This window comes from Cetorhinus maximus, chromosome 12 (genome assembly GCF_964194155.1).
Source record: "Cetorhinus maximus chromosome 12, sCetMax3.hap1.1, whole genome shotgun sequence".
NCBI classification, from domain to species: Eukaryota; Metazoa; Chordata; class Chondrichthyes; order Lamniformes; family Cetorhinidae; genus Cetorhinus; species Cetorhinus maximus.
In genome coordinates, this window is record NC_135890.1 from 91,884,007 (window position 1) to 91,905,747 (window position 21,741).

A 21,741-nucleotide genomic window follows, 5' to 3' on the forward strand; every position below is an offset into this window, starting at 1 on the left:
TGGGCACCTGAATGTGGTGACTTTTTTCGGGGTATGATGCACTGCCCTACTGGCACATGCTGCATGAACTTGAGCAGCAAATGTTTACTGGGATAATTAGCAGTGTGGGCCCTTATTGCTGAGTTCACCATTGTCCTTGCCTAATAACCACGTGAGTGCACCTTCAGCTTGGGCCATTAGCTAGTTTTTCAAAGAAGGAACCTTGATCTTCATGATCCTGGACCAAATAGAAACACAAACCATAAATAATACCATCGTCAACAATTTTCTTCAGTTGATCTGTTTGCTAAAAGAGCTCTTCATTCAGCAGTCACTTGGGCAAATGCAAGTTAACTAAGAAAAGCCAGCACGGATTTGTTAAGGGCAAATTTGTTGAATTAATTTGCTTGAGTTTTTTGATGAAGTAACAGAGTGGAAAGATGAGGGTAATGCAGTCGGTGTGTTGTACATGGGCTTCCAAAAGGCATTTGATAAAGTGCCACACAGCAGACTTGAGCAAAGTTAGAGATCGTAGAATAAAAAGGACAATAGCAACATGGACATGAAATTGTTGCTTGTCACTCAGCCAGAGAGTAGTGGTAAACAATTCTTTTCTGGGCTGGAGGAAGGTTTATAGTGGAGTTCCCAGGGTTTGGTGTTAGGACTCCTGTTCTCCCTGATATATATTAATGACCTACACTTTAACGTACAGGGCACAATTTCAAAATTTGCAGATGACACAAAACTTGGAAGTATTGTGAAATGTGTGGAGGAACTTCAAAAGGACATAGGTTGGTGGAATGGGTGAACAAGCGGCAGATGAAATATAAGGTGTGGAAGTGTGAAGTCATTTTGTTAGGAAGAGTGTGGAGAGGCAATTTAAAGTAAAGGGTACAATTCTAAAGGGAGTCCAGGAGCAGAGGAACCTAGGGCTATATCTGCGCAAAACATTGAAGGTTGTGGGGAAGGCTAAGAGAGTGGTTAATAAAACATGGGATCCAGGGCTTTATAAACAGGGGCATAGAGAACCAAAGTCTCAAAGGCCTGAACTGCAGTATTGTGTCCAGTTCTGGACATCACACTTTAGAAAGGATGTGAAGGCATTAGAGAGGATGCCGAAAAGATCACGAGAATGCTCTCAGGGATGAGGAACTTTAGTTATGTAGATAGATTGGGGAAGCTTGGGCTGTTTTCCTTGGAGGAGAGAAGGTTGAGAGGAGTTCTGATAGAGGTATTCAAAATCATGAAGGGTTTGGACAGAGTAGATATGGAGAAACTGTTGCCATTGGTGGAAGGATCATGAACCAGAGGACACTGAGTTAAGATGATCGGCAAAAGAAGCAACAGCCATATGAGGAAAAGCTTTTTTACGCAGCGAGTTGTTAAGATCTGGCATGCACTGCCTGAGAGTGTGTTGGACGAATATTCAATCGTGGTTTTCAAAAGAGACTTGAATCATGTCCTGAAGAGGAAACCTTTGCAGGGCTACAGGGAAAAGGCAGGCAAGTGGCACTAGGTGCGTCGCGTTTGCAGAGAGCCGATGCAGATACAATGGGCCGAATGGCCTCTGTCTGTGCTGCAACTATTGTATGATTTGAGGTGGGCGCTTGTGCATTAGGAACACACTTTTGCCAAACAGTACAAGAAATATACATTTGCAATAAATACTGATTGTAAATTCACAAAAGCAGGCTGGAGGAAAGGAGCAGCCAGGGCATGTTTCTGCTCTGCTGATGTCAATTGACTGATAAACTCCATTCTGATATAACCAACTTCCTGAAAGGATACATTTCTTATGGGTTTTATTGAAGCTGCTTCACAACTATAAGGACCCCAGATTGTTTCCATGATTTTAGTGAAACTTTCGTAGCTGTGGTTTGTCTACTCCTCAAACTTATTGGTTACAATTTTATGCACTCAAGTATCTACCTTCAGTTGCTAGCAGAAGGTAAATGGGTACTTTGGTAATTGTATTTGCCAGAAAAAAAGTAATCTGTGGAATCTATTATTGTGATTTAACTCCTTTTATATTGATAAGCCAGAGACGCTCGTTTGCTACATTGGTAATGTGCCCAGCAACAGGTATGGCTTTAAATATGTACAATGCTCTTCAAAAAAACCCAAACAATGGAAGCAAAGAAGTTGTTCATAAAAGTTGACCTGCAAATTTATTCGCAGTTCCTCCATTAAAATTGCTGAGTTTAGTGAAGACCGTGGCAGGGTGCAGTACGGACTTTTGACCTATGCTTTCATTTTTTTTGTATATTATTTCACCAAGTGAAAATAAATGGAGTTACCCTTGTCATACAATCAAGTCTCTTGCTGCAAGGTCAGCATGTGATAATGGATTATGCGTATTTGTTTTTTTAAAAACAGGATTTTAGTATTTTGAGTGAAGAAATGAGGACTTGTGCTGCTGTAGTCTGACATCTTGGGCCCTCTTCAGATAATTCACACTTAATTTGGATAAATAGGTCTAGCATTTGTAAGTTCGAAATATTTCATTCATTAAATGCAATTCCTTTTCTGTACCTGTGCCAGTGCAAATGGCAGTATGCCAGTATCTTGCTGCACTGCTTATGCCCCATGTTGTGTCATACAGTAATAGATTAGAAATGCAGGAGTAATTTTGTTGATTTCTACAACAACAACTTGCAGTTATATAGTGCCTTTAACAAAGTGAAATGCCCCAAGGTGCTACACAGGAGTATTATCAAGCAAAAATTGATACCAAGCCATATAAGGAAATATTGGGACAGGTCAGTTCTAAAGAGTGTCTTGAAGAAGGAGAGAGAAGTAGAAAAGCAAAGTTTGGAATTATGGAAGGAATTCTAGAATTTAGGATGTAAACTGAAGACGTAACCACCGATAGTGGACCAGCTAAAATTGGGGATGCACAGTGGGCCAGGGCTGGAGGAGTACAAATATCTGACGTTTATAGGGCTGGAGGAGGTTGTAACGATAGGGAGGGGAAAGGGCATGGAGGGATTTGAAAACTAGGACTAGAATTTTAAAATTGAGGAGCTGCTGGACCCGGGAGCCAATGTAGGTCAGAGCTTATGGGTGAACAAGACTTGGTGCAAGTTAGGGTGCAGGTGGTAGAGTTTTGGAATAGCTCAAGTTTATGGAGGGTGGAAAATGGGAAGCTGGCTGGAAGATCATTGAAACAGTCAAGAGGTAACAAAGACATGGGTGAGGCTGAATTAGTAATTAGTAGGGCTAATTGGTTCAACAGTAGAAAAAGCAAACTGGTGAAGGTGGTATTGGTGTAAAAGATTTAAAATGAGCCCTGGCATAGAAAATAGGAGTTAGGCATTCAGTCATGCTATATTTAAACTTTAACATTAAATTTACATTAAATGTTGTGTGTTTGGTGTGAAAATCAGAGTATAAATCAGTGGAATTGCACTGTGAATTAATTAGCTACTCATTAAGTGTCTTGAGGAAAAGAGCAATGTCAGCTGGAGTGTCACACACCCCCAACTCCAAGCAACCATGTTGCAACATTATTATATGCATTGTAAAATAATTCTATCCTAGGCAGCTGGATTATGCAACTGTAAAATCCTAAATCTACTTGTCCAGGCAAAGTCAGCTGCAAACATTGGGTGCCCCACTTCTCTTAAAACTCAGCAGAACCACTGTGTATTTTAGGATCTGGCAAACTAAATGCATGAGCACCAAGGAGCTGAGCTTCAGAGGAAATCAGAGCAACAGTTAATACGTGGGATAGTGTGTTTAATGTTCCTTCATAATACTTGGATAATTTATGGGTTGGATTTTGCAGTCTGTGGTGAAGCGGTGGTACCCAATGACAGTTTAAACCTGGAGTGAAGTTGAGGGGGTCTCCGCATACTATTAGCAGCGATGTCAACAAGTAGTGTAAACAGCCAGTCACACTGAAGTATTCTTACGGCTAACAAACCAACAAGTAAAAAGTACTGAATATCATTCCTTTTAATTTAAGTTTTCAGACAGTGAAATAAATTATTATGATGGGATTAAGATCGAAGCCAGAATAATATAAACAAACTTAAAAATGAAAATATGTGGATTGTTTTTATCATAAATGGAGAAATTTGACACTCTACGTATATAGAGCCAGCTTTTCAGGGCCAGTGTTTGGAAATAATTATGAAGTTAGTACATTGCTTTAAAATCTAGTTACATCTCAGTCAATAAGGTGTAATTTTTTCAAGAGTTTTTTACAGCAAGATTAACAGCGTAAAAACTGAAGTTTCCATCAGTTTACTGATTGCTTAAGGTTTTCTCTCTGTGGTGTCTCAGCAGCGTAACCCCTGGGGAAGTGCACAATCACTGATGCCAACTTCTGGATTTCTGTGTTATTCTGTGCGTGTGTAGACTCAGAAATTCCTGATAGTTTCAGTGGAGTAATGATGATGAACATCTACAGGCATCAGGGCAACTATTACAAAAAAAAATGTGCTGATCTTCCTATTTTTCTAAATTAGCGATTGTGCCTTAAGGTTTTCTTCAGTGCACAAATATGATATTTGTACAGAAATAGCCTTATTCACAGAAATAAAATGCAGTCTGTTGAAGAATGAAAAATGAAACACTTTACCCTCTTTTTCCTTCAATTTTTTTTCAATGTACTGGCTGTGTTATATTTTGAGGTAGGAGAGAAAGCCACCTGTGTGTGCACATCTGTCTGTTTTTCTGTGCGTGTGTATGTGACTTTCCTTTGCCTGCACACTAGGTGGCAGCGTTAAATTAAGGAAATGATCTGTTTGTCTTCTCTAGAATAATGACTGAGTTTTTATTTTCATTGCGTAATGTTGAAATGCAAGATTGGTCTTTGTTATCCATTAACGTTTCATTTTGATTATTTAAAACTTGATGAATAGTTTAACAGATGAATTTGATCACATTTAGTGCTATATCCTAAAGTAGATTAACTTGTGCTTAAACCCCATTTAAACCTATTGGAATCATAGCCATTAATTTTCTTTAAACTATCCTCTCTTCTGACACCAATGGTATCTTAAATATTCCAAGTACCTAGATATCATACAGGAGGTCTGCTTCTAGAGCTCAGTCTTGCTGTATAACAGGCTACCAACAGTCAGGTTCAGACAGGATCACTGCTGTGCCTTTGACTGATCAGTCAGTGTGTGTATTACTGTCTAAATAGCTTTTTACAAATGGCAACATTTGCTGCCACCACAAATTCAGAGGGGGGGTGGCATTCACCGCACATGTAGTCGCAGTGTCTGTGACGTCACTGCCAGCGATGCTGCAGGTAGCTGCCTGCATCAAAAAACAATGTTTTGGATGTCTGTTGATCACTGCCCCACTCCCAACCCCTTGCCACCTCACTCTCTGCCCTGAGCACTGCCTCACTCACCACTTCTCTCATTGCCTCATTCGCTGTCCCGCTCACCTGCCACTAACTCCCCCGCCTGTCAATCTGCTCGCTGCCCTGCTTGAGCCCTTGCTGCCTTGCTTGTGGCGAGTGGGACAGCGAGCAAGGCGGCGAGTGAGACATCGACTGGGGGGGTGCGTGGGGGTGTTGACAAGTGAAGCTGTGAGTGAGGCGGCAAGCAGGAGACAACGAGGGGTAGGGGGTGGCGAACGAGCATTCAATGGCCAACTGATGTAGTGGCTGCCAACTTCCTGGTCCAGTACGATGGGAGGATGTAGTGTTTACAGAATAAATAGTGTTCTGAAAGATTTAAGAGTCCAAGGATCCTCCTTTAAACACAGATCAGAGTAATTGGACATAGCTCCTTTGGGAAGACAGGAATTAGGGTTACCTGATTAACAGGGGCTGTCTCAGGTTGTTGGAATTTCTGCTAGTATAAATACAAGAGATTTTTGCTTATGCATGAAGTCCAGTCGATAAAGTACGGACTCGGTAGAGTACTTACTTGACTAGGGGAATTTGGTGAGTGAGGGATTTCGGTGCAGTGAGGGAAGAGGTATCTTTTACTAAACAAGGGGTGGTCTGAGAGAAAGAGTGAGAGATAGTGGGAGCTGAAGTTTAGTGACCTTAATTAGGTAAACACGTCAGTGATCGGTTACCGTTTTAAGGCTTTTTTTTCTCTAAAACTAGGGTAGTAGTTTAAACTAGGACCAGGCAAATGTAAGTACTGTATTAAATTTGAGGCTTAACTAGTTAAGCTATTTGGTATAACTGCACATAATTGTTGAATAAACAATTCATTCAATAAATAAAATAAGACTAGTCTAAGATGTGGCCAAGCAGGTTGTGTACCTGGTATACAGAGTTCGTGGATGGCCTATCCCCAGCAAACACGTCTGCAGGAGATGTCTCCATCTCTAATCTCCCTGGCTCAGGGTCATTAAACAGGAGTGTGAATTGGGGAGATTCTAGCATATGCAGGAAGGGAAGGAATTTCTTAATGTTTTTATCCAGAATACAGTCTCACCCCAGAGGAAAGCATAGGTTCACGAAAGGCAGGATATGACTAATAGGTAGCTCAGTAGCAGGGATTTAGGAGAATTTGAGAACCAAGTCCTGCAGACACAAGTCCTGTTCAACAGGTATGATATACTCGTTCAACATCAAGAAGTTGGCCCAGCAACACATCTGTAAACTTGGGGGCCATCTCTCTCTTCTTCCCTTTGGGGGCCATCTCTCTCTTGCAGCCGTCCTGGGCTGCAGACATTGGGAAGGCTTTAAAGGATCAATCCCCGTAATAGGTGTAAACTAGAGGCCGCCAAACCATGAAAGGAAGATGGAGGAAGAAATGCGCAGGCAAATTAGAGAATTCAGTAAAAAGCACAGAATAATAATTATGGGGGATTTCAACTACCCTGATATTAACTGGATTGAAGAGGTTGCTAAAGATGATAAGATTTAAATATGGCGCCCGCAGCAATAGTCCACTTAGGTCACTGCCGGGCGGGTGAATCACATGCTGCCCGCCGGCGATACGGCATGTTTCCTGTTGATGCATATGTAATGAGGTGAGAAGCGGACAATCGGGTGCAAAAAACCTCCATTGTGGGCGGCAGGAAAATTGCTGCTTTTGCCATCCGCCATTGCACTTAGTCCACGGAGGGGAAAATCCCACCCTTGGCTACAGAAAAATCAGGACTGGTAGTTAAACATTGCAGGGTATAATATATTTAGAAAAGATGAAGAAGAAGAAGAAGGGGAGGCGAGGTAGCTGTACTAATTCGGGATGACATAATGGCAGTAGAAAAAAGTGATACTGCTATCAAACAAAAGTAAAATCCATATGGATTGTGATAAAAGATAATAAAGGATAAATCCCCGTAATAGGTGTAGACTAGAGGCCACCAAACCGTGAAAGGAAGATAGAGGAAGAAATGCGCAGGCAAATTAGAGAATTCACTAAAAAGCACAGAATAATAATTATGGGGGATTTCAACTACCCTGATATTAATTGGGATTGAAGAGGTTGCTAAAGATGATAAGTACAGACTGCTTTCTGATCCAAAGTGTAAACAGCCCAACAAGGGAAGATTCAGTATTCAATCTAGTAGTGGGGAATGGACCAGAGAAATTAAAAGAAGTAAAAATAAGGGAACATCTAGACAATAGTGACTATAATCCAATATGGTTTAAGATGATAGAGTATGATGAAAACCTGGTGATTGGATTAGAGAAAAGCTGTTTTTCAGGGGCTGAGAATAGAATTTGAGAAAATAGAATGAACAACAATATTGGCAAACAACAATGTAGAAGAACAATATGAAGCATTTAAAATGATGTTCAACAGAGTGAAGGAATATATTTTCCTAAAACAAGAGAACAAACTAAACAGTAGTGAGACTCCATGAATGAATAAAGACAAGGGAACAATTGAGGGTTAGGAAAGAGGCATAGGTTAAGTTCATAGGCAGCAGAGGAGTGCATAAGAGAAAATATGAAGAGATTAGGAGACCAGTCAAAAAACAATTGGGAAGGCAAAGCGGAACTATGGAAGTAAATTATCAAGGAACATAAAACAAAATCGTAAAATATTTTATAGGGACATAATTGAATAGGAAGGCTGTGATGGGGATAGGACCATTAAGGGACAGACAGAATAATATGAGCATATGAATTAGGAGCTAGATTAGGCTATTTGGCCCCTCAAGCCACAGGTAAGGGTAGAGATATGGCAGAAATATTAAATATTTATTTATTTTCAGTATTTACCAGGGAGACAAAACAAGTAAACGTGACACTGCAGGATAATGTGACCAACGTGATAAGGGCAGTTAGAGCAATAAAAAAGGGGATGGATTGAATAAACTAAACAAACTCGAAGAGGATGAATTTCCTCATCCAGATGGATTTCACCCACGTATTTTAAAATAATCTAGGGAAGAGGTAACAGAGGCATTACTACTCCTATTTAATAATTCATTAGGAAAAGGTGCAGTGCCAGAGGATTGACAGATAGCCAGTATAATTTAAGAACGGGGACAGAACATGTCCAGGCAATTAAGGACCAGTCAACTGAACATTGGTGGTAGGAAAAGTAATGGAATTCCTACTAAAGTAGAGAGTAAAGAACATATATAAACAAGAAATATAATAATGTATAGTTAGCATGGATTTCAAAAGAGAAATTTTTGCTTGACGAAACTTTAGTGAATTCTTTTGAGGTGAGGAGGTAACAGAGAGAGTAGACAATGGTAATGCAGTAGATGTAATTTTTTTGGATTTTCAGAAGGCCTTTGATAAGATGACCCACAACAGACTAATCAATAAGGTCAGAGAATATGGAGTCAGGGGACAAGTGGCAGAATGGATTGATAGCTGGCTTCAAGACATAAAGCAGAGAGTAGGAGTAAAGGGTAGTTATTCAGAATGGCAGAAGGTGAGAAGTAGTCTTCCACAAGGATCAGTGCTGTTCACAATTGAAATAATGATTTGGACTTTGAAATCCAAAATACAATTTCTAAATTTGTGGGTGACACCAGATTGGTGAGGACAGTCAATACTAAGGAGGACTGGAACAAGTTACAGGAGGACATTAATGAACCGCATAACAGGCAAATAGTTGCCAAATGAATTTCAACACAGGTAAGCCTGAGGCAGTACATATTGGTAGGAGGAAGAAGGAGGTCACTTATTACTTGGAAGGTGCAAGTCTTGTGGGATAGAGGAACAAAAGGATCTCGGAGTACAAATATGCCAATCACTAAACGTTGCACCAGAGGTTAGCAAAGCCATCAAAGCAAACCAAGCACGAGCCTTTATCTCTAGAGGGATAGATTTGAAAAGTAGGAAAGTTATGCATGTGCAATGTATTGAACCTTGGTTAGACCATACTTATTACTGCATGTCGTTCTGGCTGCCAAACTATAAAAAGGATATGGAGGCACTGGAGAGGGCACAGAGATTTACAAGGATTATATCAGAAATGCATTGATGTGCATATCAGGAAAGGACTGACTAGCTGAGTTTCTCTTCTCTTGAAGAAAGAAAGCTGAAGGGTGACCTAATAGAGGTATTTAAAACTATAAAAGGTTTTGATATAGTGGATACAGAGAGATAGTGGTAATGTCACTGAACTAGTAATCCAAAGGCCCAAGATAATGCTCTGGGGACATGGGCTCAAATTCCACCACGGCAACTGGTGGAATTCAAATTCAATTAATAAATCTGGAATGCAAATCTAATCTCAGTAATGGTGACCATGAAACTATGATCGATTGTCGTAAAGACCCAACTGGTTCACTAATACCCTATAGGGAGGAAATCTGCCATCCTTACCTGGTCTGGCCTACATCTGGCTAGACCCATAGCAATGTGGTTGAATCTTAACTGTCCTCTGAAATATTCAGTTTGTGGGAAATTAGGGATGGGCAACAAATGCTGGCTTTGCCAGAGCTGCCCACATCCCATGAAAAAAATTAAAGGGTTTTCACGCCGTTTCGTCCCATTCCCGCCTCATTAATTATGCAGCCATAGAAAACACACTGTCTCGCTGGCGGGTGGCCTCTGATTTGCCCACCACACTGCTTCCTCACGCAGGGCGCCATATTTAATCTGACTCTGTGCTCCGGCATTTTGTTTGAGTTATTTAATAAAAGTTTAAAAGAAAAAACAACCCTCCAGCCCTCAACCCCCCCTCCCCACACACGTTTCCCACCCACCCCAAGGCCCCTCAGACCCTCTGTGACAACCCATGCACCTCTACCCACCCCCAATGTCCTTTATACATCCATGTCAGCTAAGTGCCAACCCATGCCCGCCACCCACCATCCTTTGCCCTTCTCTCCTCCATGCCAACCCACCTAGTGCTATGACAGCCTGACAGCTTTGACAGTTCCAACGAGTTTATGCACTTTTTGTGCACAATCATGTTTACTTTTAATAATCCCAAAGTGTGCCGTACCTCTCCCAAAGGTGTCCTGGGACCAAATCCAAAGGGATACTTTACCTCTCCAAAAGCATACCCTGGCTATCTGGACAAATCCACCAAGTTCAGACCACCCCTTACCGGTTTAATCTGCACACTTCGGGTTTCACACTCCTGGCCTAACAAAGCCCCACTTCAGTGGAGGCAGCTGGTGGTTTAAATGGCCAGCTGCCTCCCTAAACCACCCACGCGGGAACCCCAGCCCGACTGCAGGCCCGTCCCCCAAAAAATAGGAAATCCCGCGTTCGGGGGTGTGACTTAGAATTTCCGGCCATTTCCGGTATTTTCACCATGACAGAGAATCTCTCTGTCATAGTGAAAATCTAGGCCTAAGTCTGAAGCCTACAGGTGTGCAGCAGGGGTTGGTGGATAGAGATCAGTAGTGGGGAATATTAGATCCAGCCTCCCTCCCTCCCTCGCACGACAAGGATGTTGAATTTCCTGTGTCAGCAGAGATGTCAACAGGCACTGAGGATTAAAACGAGCACTTTCTGGCCTGAGATTTTCTGGATTAATGAGTTGAGCCATCGGGAGAATAGTTAAGGATTCTTTTTAAAAAAAAAAAATTATATTTCAAACCGCATCACCTATCCCTGGTTACAGGTTATCTTGATGGAACTGTAAAAGTTTTAAAATAAAGTACATAAATAATAAAATAGTTTATTAAAAATATAGCAGTAGGTTTAATGACAAGCTTATATTTCAAAAAGTTGGGCAAATTGTTTTGAAGTAAAATCTTCAGTTAATTGGTATGTTTGAAGTTGATGGAAAATCTCAACTCTTTGAACCCTCAAAAGCTTACTGAATGCATCAAAATCTCTGTTATCCTAAAGGGAATTGTATTGTCAATGAAGGTGACATTCTAGCAATTAACTTAAATGGAGTGGCACCATGTATATACATTGAGGTTACTTCATACATCATTAAAATGGAATTGAAAAATATGAGTATGTTTGTATTCAGACACGAGAGAGAATTTATAAAGCAGATTATCTGTATTTTTGACTGCAGGATTCTTTTTCTCAATTTGAAGATAGAATTGTTTTCTCCCCCCCCACCGTTAGTTTAAGTCAGAACCTTCCCAATATGCTTTTGAGCATTTTAATTTGTTACAATTGTTTTTTTAAATTCGGATAGTTTGTCAATGATCCTGAGAAATCTTAGTTGTGTTTCATCATTTGACAATAGTTTGCAGAATGTTGTGCACTGTAGATTAAAGATGGAGCTCCGAAGTTGCATAATAGTTTCTAATCTCTTGTGAAGCTCTTCATTAATTGACAAGTCACACACTGTTTCTGAAGTGTAAGATGATCATACTGCGAAACTGATCATAGTGTTCAAAGATTCATGAGGGGTATTGAATTGGCTAATAAAAATTGGTACCATTTGCCATCCTTTTCGAATATGTCTGTGAACTTTTAAATAAATTACTAGGTGGGATAAAAAAAAAATGCCTAACGTCAGTCAAGCTCTTGATAATGAGGATGGAATGATATTCAATTTGCTGAACAGACAATTGAAAGTTCCAAGGTTCTGAGGTAAGCGCTCCCTTTCAAATGATTAATATATAGTTATGGTTTCTTGTAATCTTTGTCCTGTTGCTTCATTTCCAGCCAAGACAATAGTTCCTTTCTCATGTTTTTAACTCATCCCTATCACACATTTTTAGCCTTTGGAGCCCAAAACGCTTTTGTGACCATCTTCATTGACCATCTTTCAGCTGATTTGATTGGATTTTTAACCCGTGATCTGTATTGTATGTGGTTTCATTGCTTAATTATACTTTGTGACATTTTACCCTGGAAGTGTTAACTTTGATATTTAAAACTTCAAACTGTACAACAATTCAGTTTGGGTTTTCGTGACTCAAAGGCCTGGTTTGTGCCCGGAATTTGAGTGAGCAATGTTTTTCTGGGCTTTCACTAACCCAGTCTGAAGTTAGGAATAGCTTCCCCTCAATTGCCTTTCCCCTCAATGGAGAAGTGCTCAGCCTCCTCATGATAAGTAAATAAGAAAGAAAGAACTTGCACTTATAAAGCACATTATAACGTCCTGGGAATGTCCAAAAGTGTTTTATAACTTGTGGATTGCTTTTGAAGTGCAATCACTGCTATTACATGGTCAATTGCAGAGGCAATTTGTGCTCAGCGGGCTTCCACAAATAGCACGTGAATGACCAGGTAATCTGTTTTTTTTGTGATGTTTTTTAGGAGGAAATGTTTACGGAGAAATTTAGCAGTGCCACAGGATGTTTTACATCCATTGGAACTTGTTTTAATGTCTCATCGGAATGCAACTCATCTAAATGGACTGCAGCGGTTCAAGAAGGCAGCTCACGAGCACCTTCTCGAGGGCAATTAGGGATGGGCAATAAATGCTGGCCTAGCCAGCGATGCCCGCATCCCATAAACGAATTTTAAAAAATGAGCACAATACTTGTTAATCCTGAACAAGACCATTTTAGACGATGAATGTCTTCCGTTGTTACAGGAGGGTCTTACTTGCCCTTTCCCTCTTGTGGTTACCTCACATCCTTTTATCTAAAGTTAGGGTAAGGATAAGGGCAGGATATTAGCAGACCTGAACCTTTTTTGCAAAATGTGCTGGACAGTTTTTCACTGCTATAATCACTTTATCCGAGACAATGTAGGACACTTGATTTGACTATAGGTTCATGGAAAGAAATTGGCATTCGGTTCCAGATTCGGATATTTATATCTGTGAGGTGCATATATATATATATATATAAAAGAAAATTGGCTTACATCTGCATTTACTCATGACAATTATATACTGAGAGTTGAAAAGATTTGTTTGAAATAGGGCATTGCCTTTGCATGCTGTGTGATGTTTACTGTTCAACCTGTAGTTTTAGCAATGTCTGATGTCGCATCTGTGACCTGAATGAAAGATTCAAATATGAGCTACAAATTGTATCATTATTTTATTTTGCATAGTTTAGTGTTTTGCATATCATGCAGCTATTGTTTATTCTCAATGACCCCTCTGTGCAGCCAGCTTAACATGACATGTAAGCATTTTTTGTTTCTTTTCTCCTTATTCAGTGTTGAGGGGAGTATATTTTCCCCAAAAATCTGAATATCTCCTCAAGTCAACATCTTGATTTAATTTTGTTTTGTGGTAATGCTGTGGGGGGATTGGGAGAAAGAGGACAAAGTAAAGAATGTGCACTTACACTTCAGTACTGGTCCAGTAGAAAATACACTGAATATAGATCTGTAATTGATTTATTTCATTCATTCTACATGTATGCTAGCTTTTAACTAATTATTTACATATCATGCTTCTGAACTCTTTGCCAATTTCTCTGCAGGGTGTACTGGACAGAATCTCACAGATCCAATCAAAACTTATTTTTTCAGTTGAAGCAGTTGTCTACAATGGTAAAGAACATGATCACATGGAGAAGCTGCAGAATGTGGTGAAAGGTAAATTGTGATTCATTACTCATGTCTATTCATTATCATATGCACATCTAGTTCAACTTTGTGGACATGGAATATAAATTCTTGATTTCTTTATGGAATCTGTATGGATAACAGTGCTTAAATACAGTCAGTGTACATATGAATATATCCTTACAAAACAAACAGGCCATTTGGACCAATTAGTCTGTGCTGCTGTTTATATTTCACATGAACCTCATTTCCTCCGAACCTACATTATCTAACCCTATCGGCATATCCTTCATTCCTTTCTCCCTTACGTGCTTATCTAAATGCACCTATGTTATTTGTCTCAGCGACTTTCACATTTCAACCACTCTCTGAGTAAGATGCTTTTCCTGAATTCCTCATTGGAGCTATTGGTGGCTTTATTGGTGGCTATCTAATGTTTATGATCTAGTTTTGGACTTCTCTACAAGTGGCAGCATATTCTCTATGTCTACCCGATCAAACCTCTTCATAATTTTAAAGATCTATATTATATCATATCTATAGATCTATATATCAAGATCTATATTGTATCATGTACAGGGCCTTGGTGAGACCACACCTGGAATATTGTGTGCAGTTTTGGTCTACTTATCTGAGGAAGGATGTTCTTGCTATAGGGGGAGTGCAGCGAAGGTTTACCCGACTGATTCCTGGGATGGCGGGACTGACATATGAGGAGAGATTGAGTCGGTTAGGATTATGTTCGCTGGAGTTCAGAAGAATGAGGGGGGATCTCATAACCTATAAAATTCTAACAGGACGAGACAGGGTAGATGCAGGAAGGATGTTCCCGATGGTGGGGTAGTCCAGAACCAGGGGTCACAGTCTGAGGATACAGGGTGACTATTTAGGACTGAGATGAGGAGAAATTTCTTCACCCAGAGAGTGGTGAGCCTGTGGAATTCGCTACCACAGAAAGTAGTTGAGGCCAAAACATTGTATGTTTTCAAGAAGAAGTTAGATATAGCTCTTGGGGTGAAAGGGATCAAAGGGTATGGGGAGAAAGCGGGAGCAGGCTATTGAGTTGGATGATCAGCCATGATCATAATGAATGGTGGAGCAGGCTCGAAGGGCCGAATGGCCTACTCCGGCTCCTAGTTTCTATGTTTCTATATTAGATCATTCCTCAGCATTCTCCTTCTTGGAGAAAAAAATTATCAAACAAAAGCTGATGGTAACATTGAATTATGTGACAGTGGAAAGAAATATCGAATTTTGTTTTAATCTATCTTGTAATCTATACGTTTTGGCCATGTTTCACAAATGACGACTTCCCAGTTCCATTTTTTTGTTCTGGATGAAAATTGACAAATATACTCAATCAACTCTTCAAGGAGTAAAATAGTTTGGTGCCCTGTTCGGCATTCAATTATTTGTAATTTGTCCAAGATTGAATGTTGAGTTGGACAGAAATTAATGCGTGACCCTCAGTATTTTTTGAAAAAAAATGTGGAAGAAATTTTTCAGTTGAGATTTACAAAATAAACTTTATTGCTCGGGGCTGTTGGTTGGGCACGAGCATTTCACCTGCATGGGCTGGTTGCAAATCCAGCGCATTCTGATGGGATGACGGTCTTTTTTTTAATGATTATAAAGACTATATGTGGAATAAGACTGGACATTATAGTGCAAATCTTTCACTAATTTGGCACTGATTGTTGTCTGACTCTGAGGCCATTGAATGGCTGCCAGGAGAAATGGAAAACAAATGAGGTGTTTTTGAGGTTGGAGTTGGAGCACAAAATAGAGAGAGTTTTATTTTGTATCTAGCTGTGTTATATTGTATCTGACTTTGGTGCCTAATGACATTGGGTGTATTACATTGGAAGGATTCTATTCCTCAGCGTTCATTTTGCACATCTGGATGAACAAATTTTGTTTGTAAAAGGTTAGGCAATTAAGAATTGGAATAAGATTGTTTAAGCAGTCCTGTAATTATTACTTTATTAAATCTTATCTTCTAACTCTTTTCCCCCAGTCCATGTCCAAATGCAATAAGACCTGGACCTAATATCCAGGCTTGGGCTGACAAGTAACATTCACGCCACACAAATGCCAGGCAATGATCATCTCCAACAAGAGAGAATCTAATCATCACCCTTGACATTCAATGGCATTACCATCACTGATTCCCCCACTATCAACATCCTGGGGGGTTACCATTGATCAGAAACTGAACTGGACTAGCCATATAAATACCATGGCTACAAGAGCAGGGTCAGAGGCTAGGAATCCTGTGGTGAGTAACCATCTGACCCCCAAAGCCTATCCACCATCTACAAGGCACAAGTCAGGAGTGGGATGGAATACTCTCCACTTGCCTGGATGAGTGCAACACTCAAGAAACTTGACACCATTCAGGATAAAGCAGCCTGCCCGATTGGCACTGCTTCCACAAATATTCACTCCCTCCACTGCTGACGCACAGTGATAGCAGTGTGTACCATCTACAAGATGAACTGCAGAAACTCACCAAGGCTCCTTAGGCAGCACCTTCCAAACCCACAGCCACTACCAAGTGGAAGGACAAGGGCAGCAGGTACATGGGAACACCACCACCTGGAAGTTCCCCTACAAGCCACTCACTATCCTGACTTGGAAATATATCACCGTTCCCTCACTGTCACTGGATCAAAATCCTGGAGCTCTCTCCCTAACAGCACTGTGTGTGTACCTACACTACAGGGACTGCAGCGGTTCAAGAAGGCAGCTCACCACCGCCTCCTCAAGGGCTATTAGGGATGGGCAATAAATGCTGGCTTAACCAGTGACGCCCACATCCCGAGAATGAATAAAAAAAAATGTCTTGTGGGATAAAAGTCTGTATGTTGACTGTGTGAATTGAATTATGTTTGTTGCGATTGGGCAGTCACAGCTCCCTTTGTAACGACATGGCTGACAGCACAAAACTCATGCAATTTGAAACTTAATTGACTTTCTCGCTCTTGAAAGTTTAAAGGGTAACTAATGTAGTGAATGTAAAAATTGAAATGCCTCCCCTGAAATGGAGGCAGGGCCAAAGTGATCATATCAAGCTCTGTGAAGATGGATATTGTGCAGTCAGATGCAAATGCTGGATGCCTGAAATGCAGAGAAATTTCTCTTTTGCAGCGCTACCAGTCCTCATCCTTCAAGAGAACTGTCATAAGGGCAGTGTGGGGATGGAGGACAGGGACACCAGGCAGCAGTCATTTGTGCATGTTTAACTGGACCAACAAAGGAGCTAAAATGCATAAATTGCTGCTTGAGGCAACATTGTTTTTCAATTTTGTTATTTTTCTAAATTTCTTCTATCAGGTTAAAACATTTTCTTCAAAAGTAAAACCTCTTATTTTGATTCTATTTCAGCATTCACAATTTGATTATTTAACTAAAGGACCAATTAATGCTGTGAATGTAATTACTTGTAATAATCTTTATATCTTAAAGAAAACATCATATGCAGTAATTTTAATTAGGTCAGCTTTTTAAGTATGTTGCCTTGTAGTTTTCCGATGAATACTTCCAACACAAAAGCACTTCCAATGACAAATTAGCAATACTGCATTGAATTTATTTCCTTGATGATTTGCAAAGAATTCTTTGTTGATGATGCGAAAATTGATTAGTATTTGAGGTTTTAAACTTTCTAAGTGTCTGCTTTTTGATAGAGAGCTAAAAGGTTTAAAGAAGTGTTTAATATTTGCAGGTTCAAAAAGCAATGCATTGAGTGCATTTCCACAAGAGTAGGTCTGTGGAACGATTTATATCATGGACTAAATGTCAGGTTTGAAAAGCTACAGTTTTAACCATAGCTCGAATCTCCTTCACACCAAGCATCTACTACAATTTAAGCTATGACTTTTCATATCTGACATTTAATCTGTGGGTATATATCACTGTAGATACCTATTATTCTTCAATTAAAGGAATAGTTGGACTAATACTAAAGAAACGCCTTAAAATTAGGCTCTCTGACTATTGGCGTCTGTTGAATTACCTTTTCCATTTTTTAATGGAAGTGAAATTTAATATAAATGGGTTGGATGGCGCTGCCATTAAACGCCAGATAAAACAATTTCAAACAAGCACATTAAGAGTTCATATGCTAATGTTGAAAAAGCCTCATGTTAGGCATTGGTATTTTCTGTATCTAATCCTCTCAGCTACTGCAGTGTAGAAAATAATAAAATGCCTCTAAATCAACTCGGGGAAAATGATGAGGGAATAGACTGAAAAGGCTGATGCAACTATTAGTACTATCCAAAATGTCATGAGATTTCTTTTGAGACTGATGCATACCTGCAGCAGACAAGCCTAACATAGAGCCTTGTATTCATTTTCACAAAACTGATTAACTCATGAAAGGATAAAGCAAATTAAATATTTAGAAGAGCTGCTTTAATATTCATTTTGAAATGGTTTTCTGACATATGTCGCATGGCAATACGTTTTACAAGGCCTCAAAAATATTAAACAACTGTTGGCTGCACTACTTTTATAGTGGAATAATATATTTCCTTAAAGGGTATGAAAACTGTTTGGGATATAATTGAAGAATAAAGTAATGCTGAAACATTATACACGGTATTGCACAATGTGGGGCAGAATTTTCTGTGCCCGCTGACATTGGGCGTGCTTGGTGGTATTAGCTGACAATAGGGCAAGAAGGCCAGAAATCGGTTTCAAGGCATCGTCTGAATTTTGATTATCTCTTGTACTTCACGTCGATAATTATCACCTAACTATTCTTTAAAACCTTTGGGAGGTTTGAAACAACTTCCTTAAAAAAAAATACTTTGCATGACTGAAGAAAGCATTATTATCTGTACCTGAAATATGACCGCGTTTCCCGCCATCGGATGTTGGGTACCTCATTGTCATGCATCTGCATTTCATTATAAGGCTAGCTGTGTTTGGGAGAGGAAGATGTACCAGGGGTGGGAGAGGAAGGCTTATGATCGACTGGGAGAGGAAGAGGTGTAAGGATGGGATGGGGTGAGGTTGGGAGGGGAGGGAACGAAGTTGTCAAGATGGGGTGAGTTTGGCAGGGGGGAGCAAAGGTGTTGGGGGACGGGGAAGGTTGGGAGGGAATATGGGTGGAGGAGAGGGTAACGGGAGAAGACAGCAACTGGGGAAGTAGGTGTAAGGGAAGGGAGTGCGGAGAGGGGAGGAAGGGAGTGCGAACAGGGCAGGGAGTCCAGAGGAGGGGTGGAGGAAGGATGCGGAGAGGGGAGGGATTCCAGGTGGAGGAAGGAGTCGGGAAGGAGTAAGGCAGGCAGGAATGAGGCTGGCTGGAGGAGTCAGGAAGGGGGAAGGACTAAGCGTGGGTGGAGTTCATTTGCGGGGGTTGGGGGAGGACCAAGGGTGGGGGAAGGGGTTTGGAGGGGGGGTTGGTGTTGTCCAGGTGAACGTGCAAGGGAGGGAGGGCTCTGATGAGTCCATGATTGTCTCCTGAGGAGTGAACTGAGGGTGGGAGTGGTATGAGGGAATGGTGAGAATGACCGAGGGCAGAGAGAGGCAGTAGAGTTGGGAGGGTGAGGGTTCGAAAGTAGCGGTAGAAGGGACGGTGAGAGTGGTTGGGGACTTGGAGGCAGGCATGGATCCTAGGGTTTGGGAAGGAGGAGGTCGGGAAGGTGAATGTGCATGGGGGTGGGATTTTTGGGAAGGAAGGGAACATGCACGTTCACCTGGATATCCCCGAAGGAAAAGGGTTGTGGCTGGCAGGTCACGGAGGGGAGGTGGAAGGTGATGTCAGGAGGGTCAACAGTGATGGGGGAAAGGAAGTGGGTGACTGGGGGAGTGGAAAGGAGGGGGAGCACATGAAAAACCGAATCAAGATCATGCTGTCTAAACTGAAAGTGAAATGAGAGTCATGGTGGGTGAGATCAGGTGCTGCATGGGAGTGTGATCATTGGGTGGAGATGCAGGTCATCTCAGTTGGACAACTGAAAGTGAACCCCAGCAGGCAGCATTGAAAATGCTCAGGACATTGAGGTGAGTGTGATACAGGAAGGATCCGTGTGTGTGCGAGTGCTTGCATGAGGCTCCGAAAGGCCCTGCCACACACACACACTTCTCCCTCCAGAATCAATCATTGGCCAGCTGTTCCCTCTGTGGTGGCAGAGGACGAGGTTGAGGGGCTCACAGGGAAAGGGGACTCAGAGGGAGTGGACAGCCTTTGAGATTCCCGAGTGGATGACCCAGGGGTGTTGCTCCTGCTCCCTTCGGGTGCCGAGAGCCCTGGCCTGACTCCTTGAGGGGAAGGAGCACCTCGAGGGATGCCGAGGTGCCCTACTTCCCCCTCACGTTGCCACTGCTGGAACTCACCCATGGCTCCCACAATGGAGTAGAGGTCTGCACACATCACCACGTTCTGCTGGACCAGGGTCGACGTGGCGTCCGCCATCCTTCCCATGGAGACCTCCATATGCACCCATGTGGGCACCATTTCATCAGAGAGCAGGCGGATGCACTCCTCCAACTCACGTGCCACTCTGCTGAGGGCTTGCAACAGTTCTGTGTGATTTCCCACACTTTCTGCTGACTCTCTAGGATGAGTGGAAGGCCAAATCCAGAGGCTTGTAATCTGACTCAGACTTCACAGATGCCTCTTCCCCAGCAGCCCTCTGAGTGCTGAGGAGCTTGGCCGAACCTGCTTCCTCCTGCTGCAGACATGTGCGGTGATCACCAGATTATGAACCCGAGCCTGCTCTAGACCTAGGTCCCACCGTGGTGTGTGTCTCTGCCCCGGTGGAGGGTGTGGGTAAGAGCTGTGATGGATCGTGCAGGCTGCTTATTTCCAGCTCTTCAATGGGGAAACTCTTTCGAGTTACCAACAGTCACAGATTGCAACTCTTTCGAGTACAATCGCAGTTCTTGGTTTCTGGGAGTGGGACATGAACCCACAGCCCTCTGATTCAAAGGCGAGGGTGCTATGAACTGAGCCACAGCTGACACCTCCTCTTCAATGGGGAAACTCTTTCGAGTTACCAACAGTCACAGATTGCAACTTCTTTCGAGTACAATCACAGTTCTTGGTTTTTCCAGGAGTGGGACATGAACCCACAACCCTCTGATTCAAAGGCGAGGGTGCTATGAACTGAGCCACAGCTGACACCTCCTCTTCAATGGGGAAGGTGTCCCCTTGGTGGAGATGAGTGTCAATGTATAAGTGATCACACTGCATGGCAATCACTTTGTTAAAGACAATTGCTAGTTAAACAGGTGATGGGCATTGATTATCCCATCTAAACAAAATAAAAAGATACAGCTAGAACACTTTGTGTGGAAGCTACTAGGAAGTCAGTAGCACTGAGGAGTTGTCTTGAAAATAAACCAGCTTGAACCAAAAGACCGGCCTGGATTAATTCTTCCACTACAACCTCTTATTGTGAGTAACATGGTAGCAGAGGATGAACTTTAAGCTTTGGTTATTGGTTGCTGTGTATGAAGTTTTTTCTGTCAATCCTCTGAGGGAAAAGAAGTGTACTGTTGCTGACAATTTAAGTTACGGAATGGTGGAAGGATGGTGCAAAATCGCCAGCTTTGACTATCCACCAATTTTTTCTGACTCTGAACCATATCAGCAATGGAAGGCTGAAGTTGAGATGTGGACCCGGGTTACTTCCATACCCCAAAAGAAGCAACGTATGACGTTGGCGTTATCATTACCAGCCAAAAGTATGATAAGGAGCAAGGTATTTTCACAGTGGAAAGTGGGTGATTTGGATCATAAAGAGGGATTGGATGTTCTGTTACAATTTTTGGATAAGTTTTACTAAAAGGATGTGTTATTGGAAGCACATGAAGCTTGGACAAACTTTGATAGGATTAGGAAATCAGATGATCAGTCCATGGAAGAATATATCATGGATTTTGATAAATGGTACTGGAGGCTACAGCGATTTGAACTTGAAATTCTGGAATCGGTATTGGCATTTAAATTACTGGAC

General features: G+C 41.5%; 1 protein-coding gene across 1 annotated transcript in view; it reads left to right on the plus strand.

Moving 5' to 3' along the window:
- Nucleotides 1-21,741, plus strand: part of aacs (acetoacetyl-CoA synthetase) — a 155,825-nt gene that overhangs the window by 45,911 nt on the left and 88,173 nt on the right. The window contains exon 6 of the mRNA XM_078554103.1: nt 13,684-13,798. Within this exon, the coding sequence (XP_078410229.1) occupies nt 13,684-13,798 (115 nt within the window). The remainder of the gene's footprint in view (nt 1-13,683; nt 13,799-21,741) is intronic.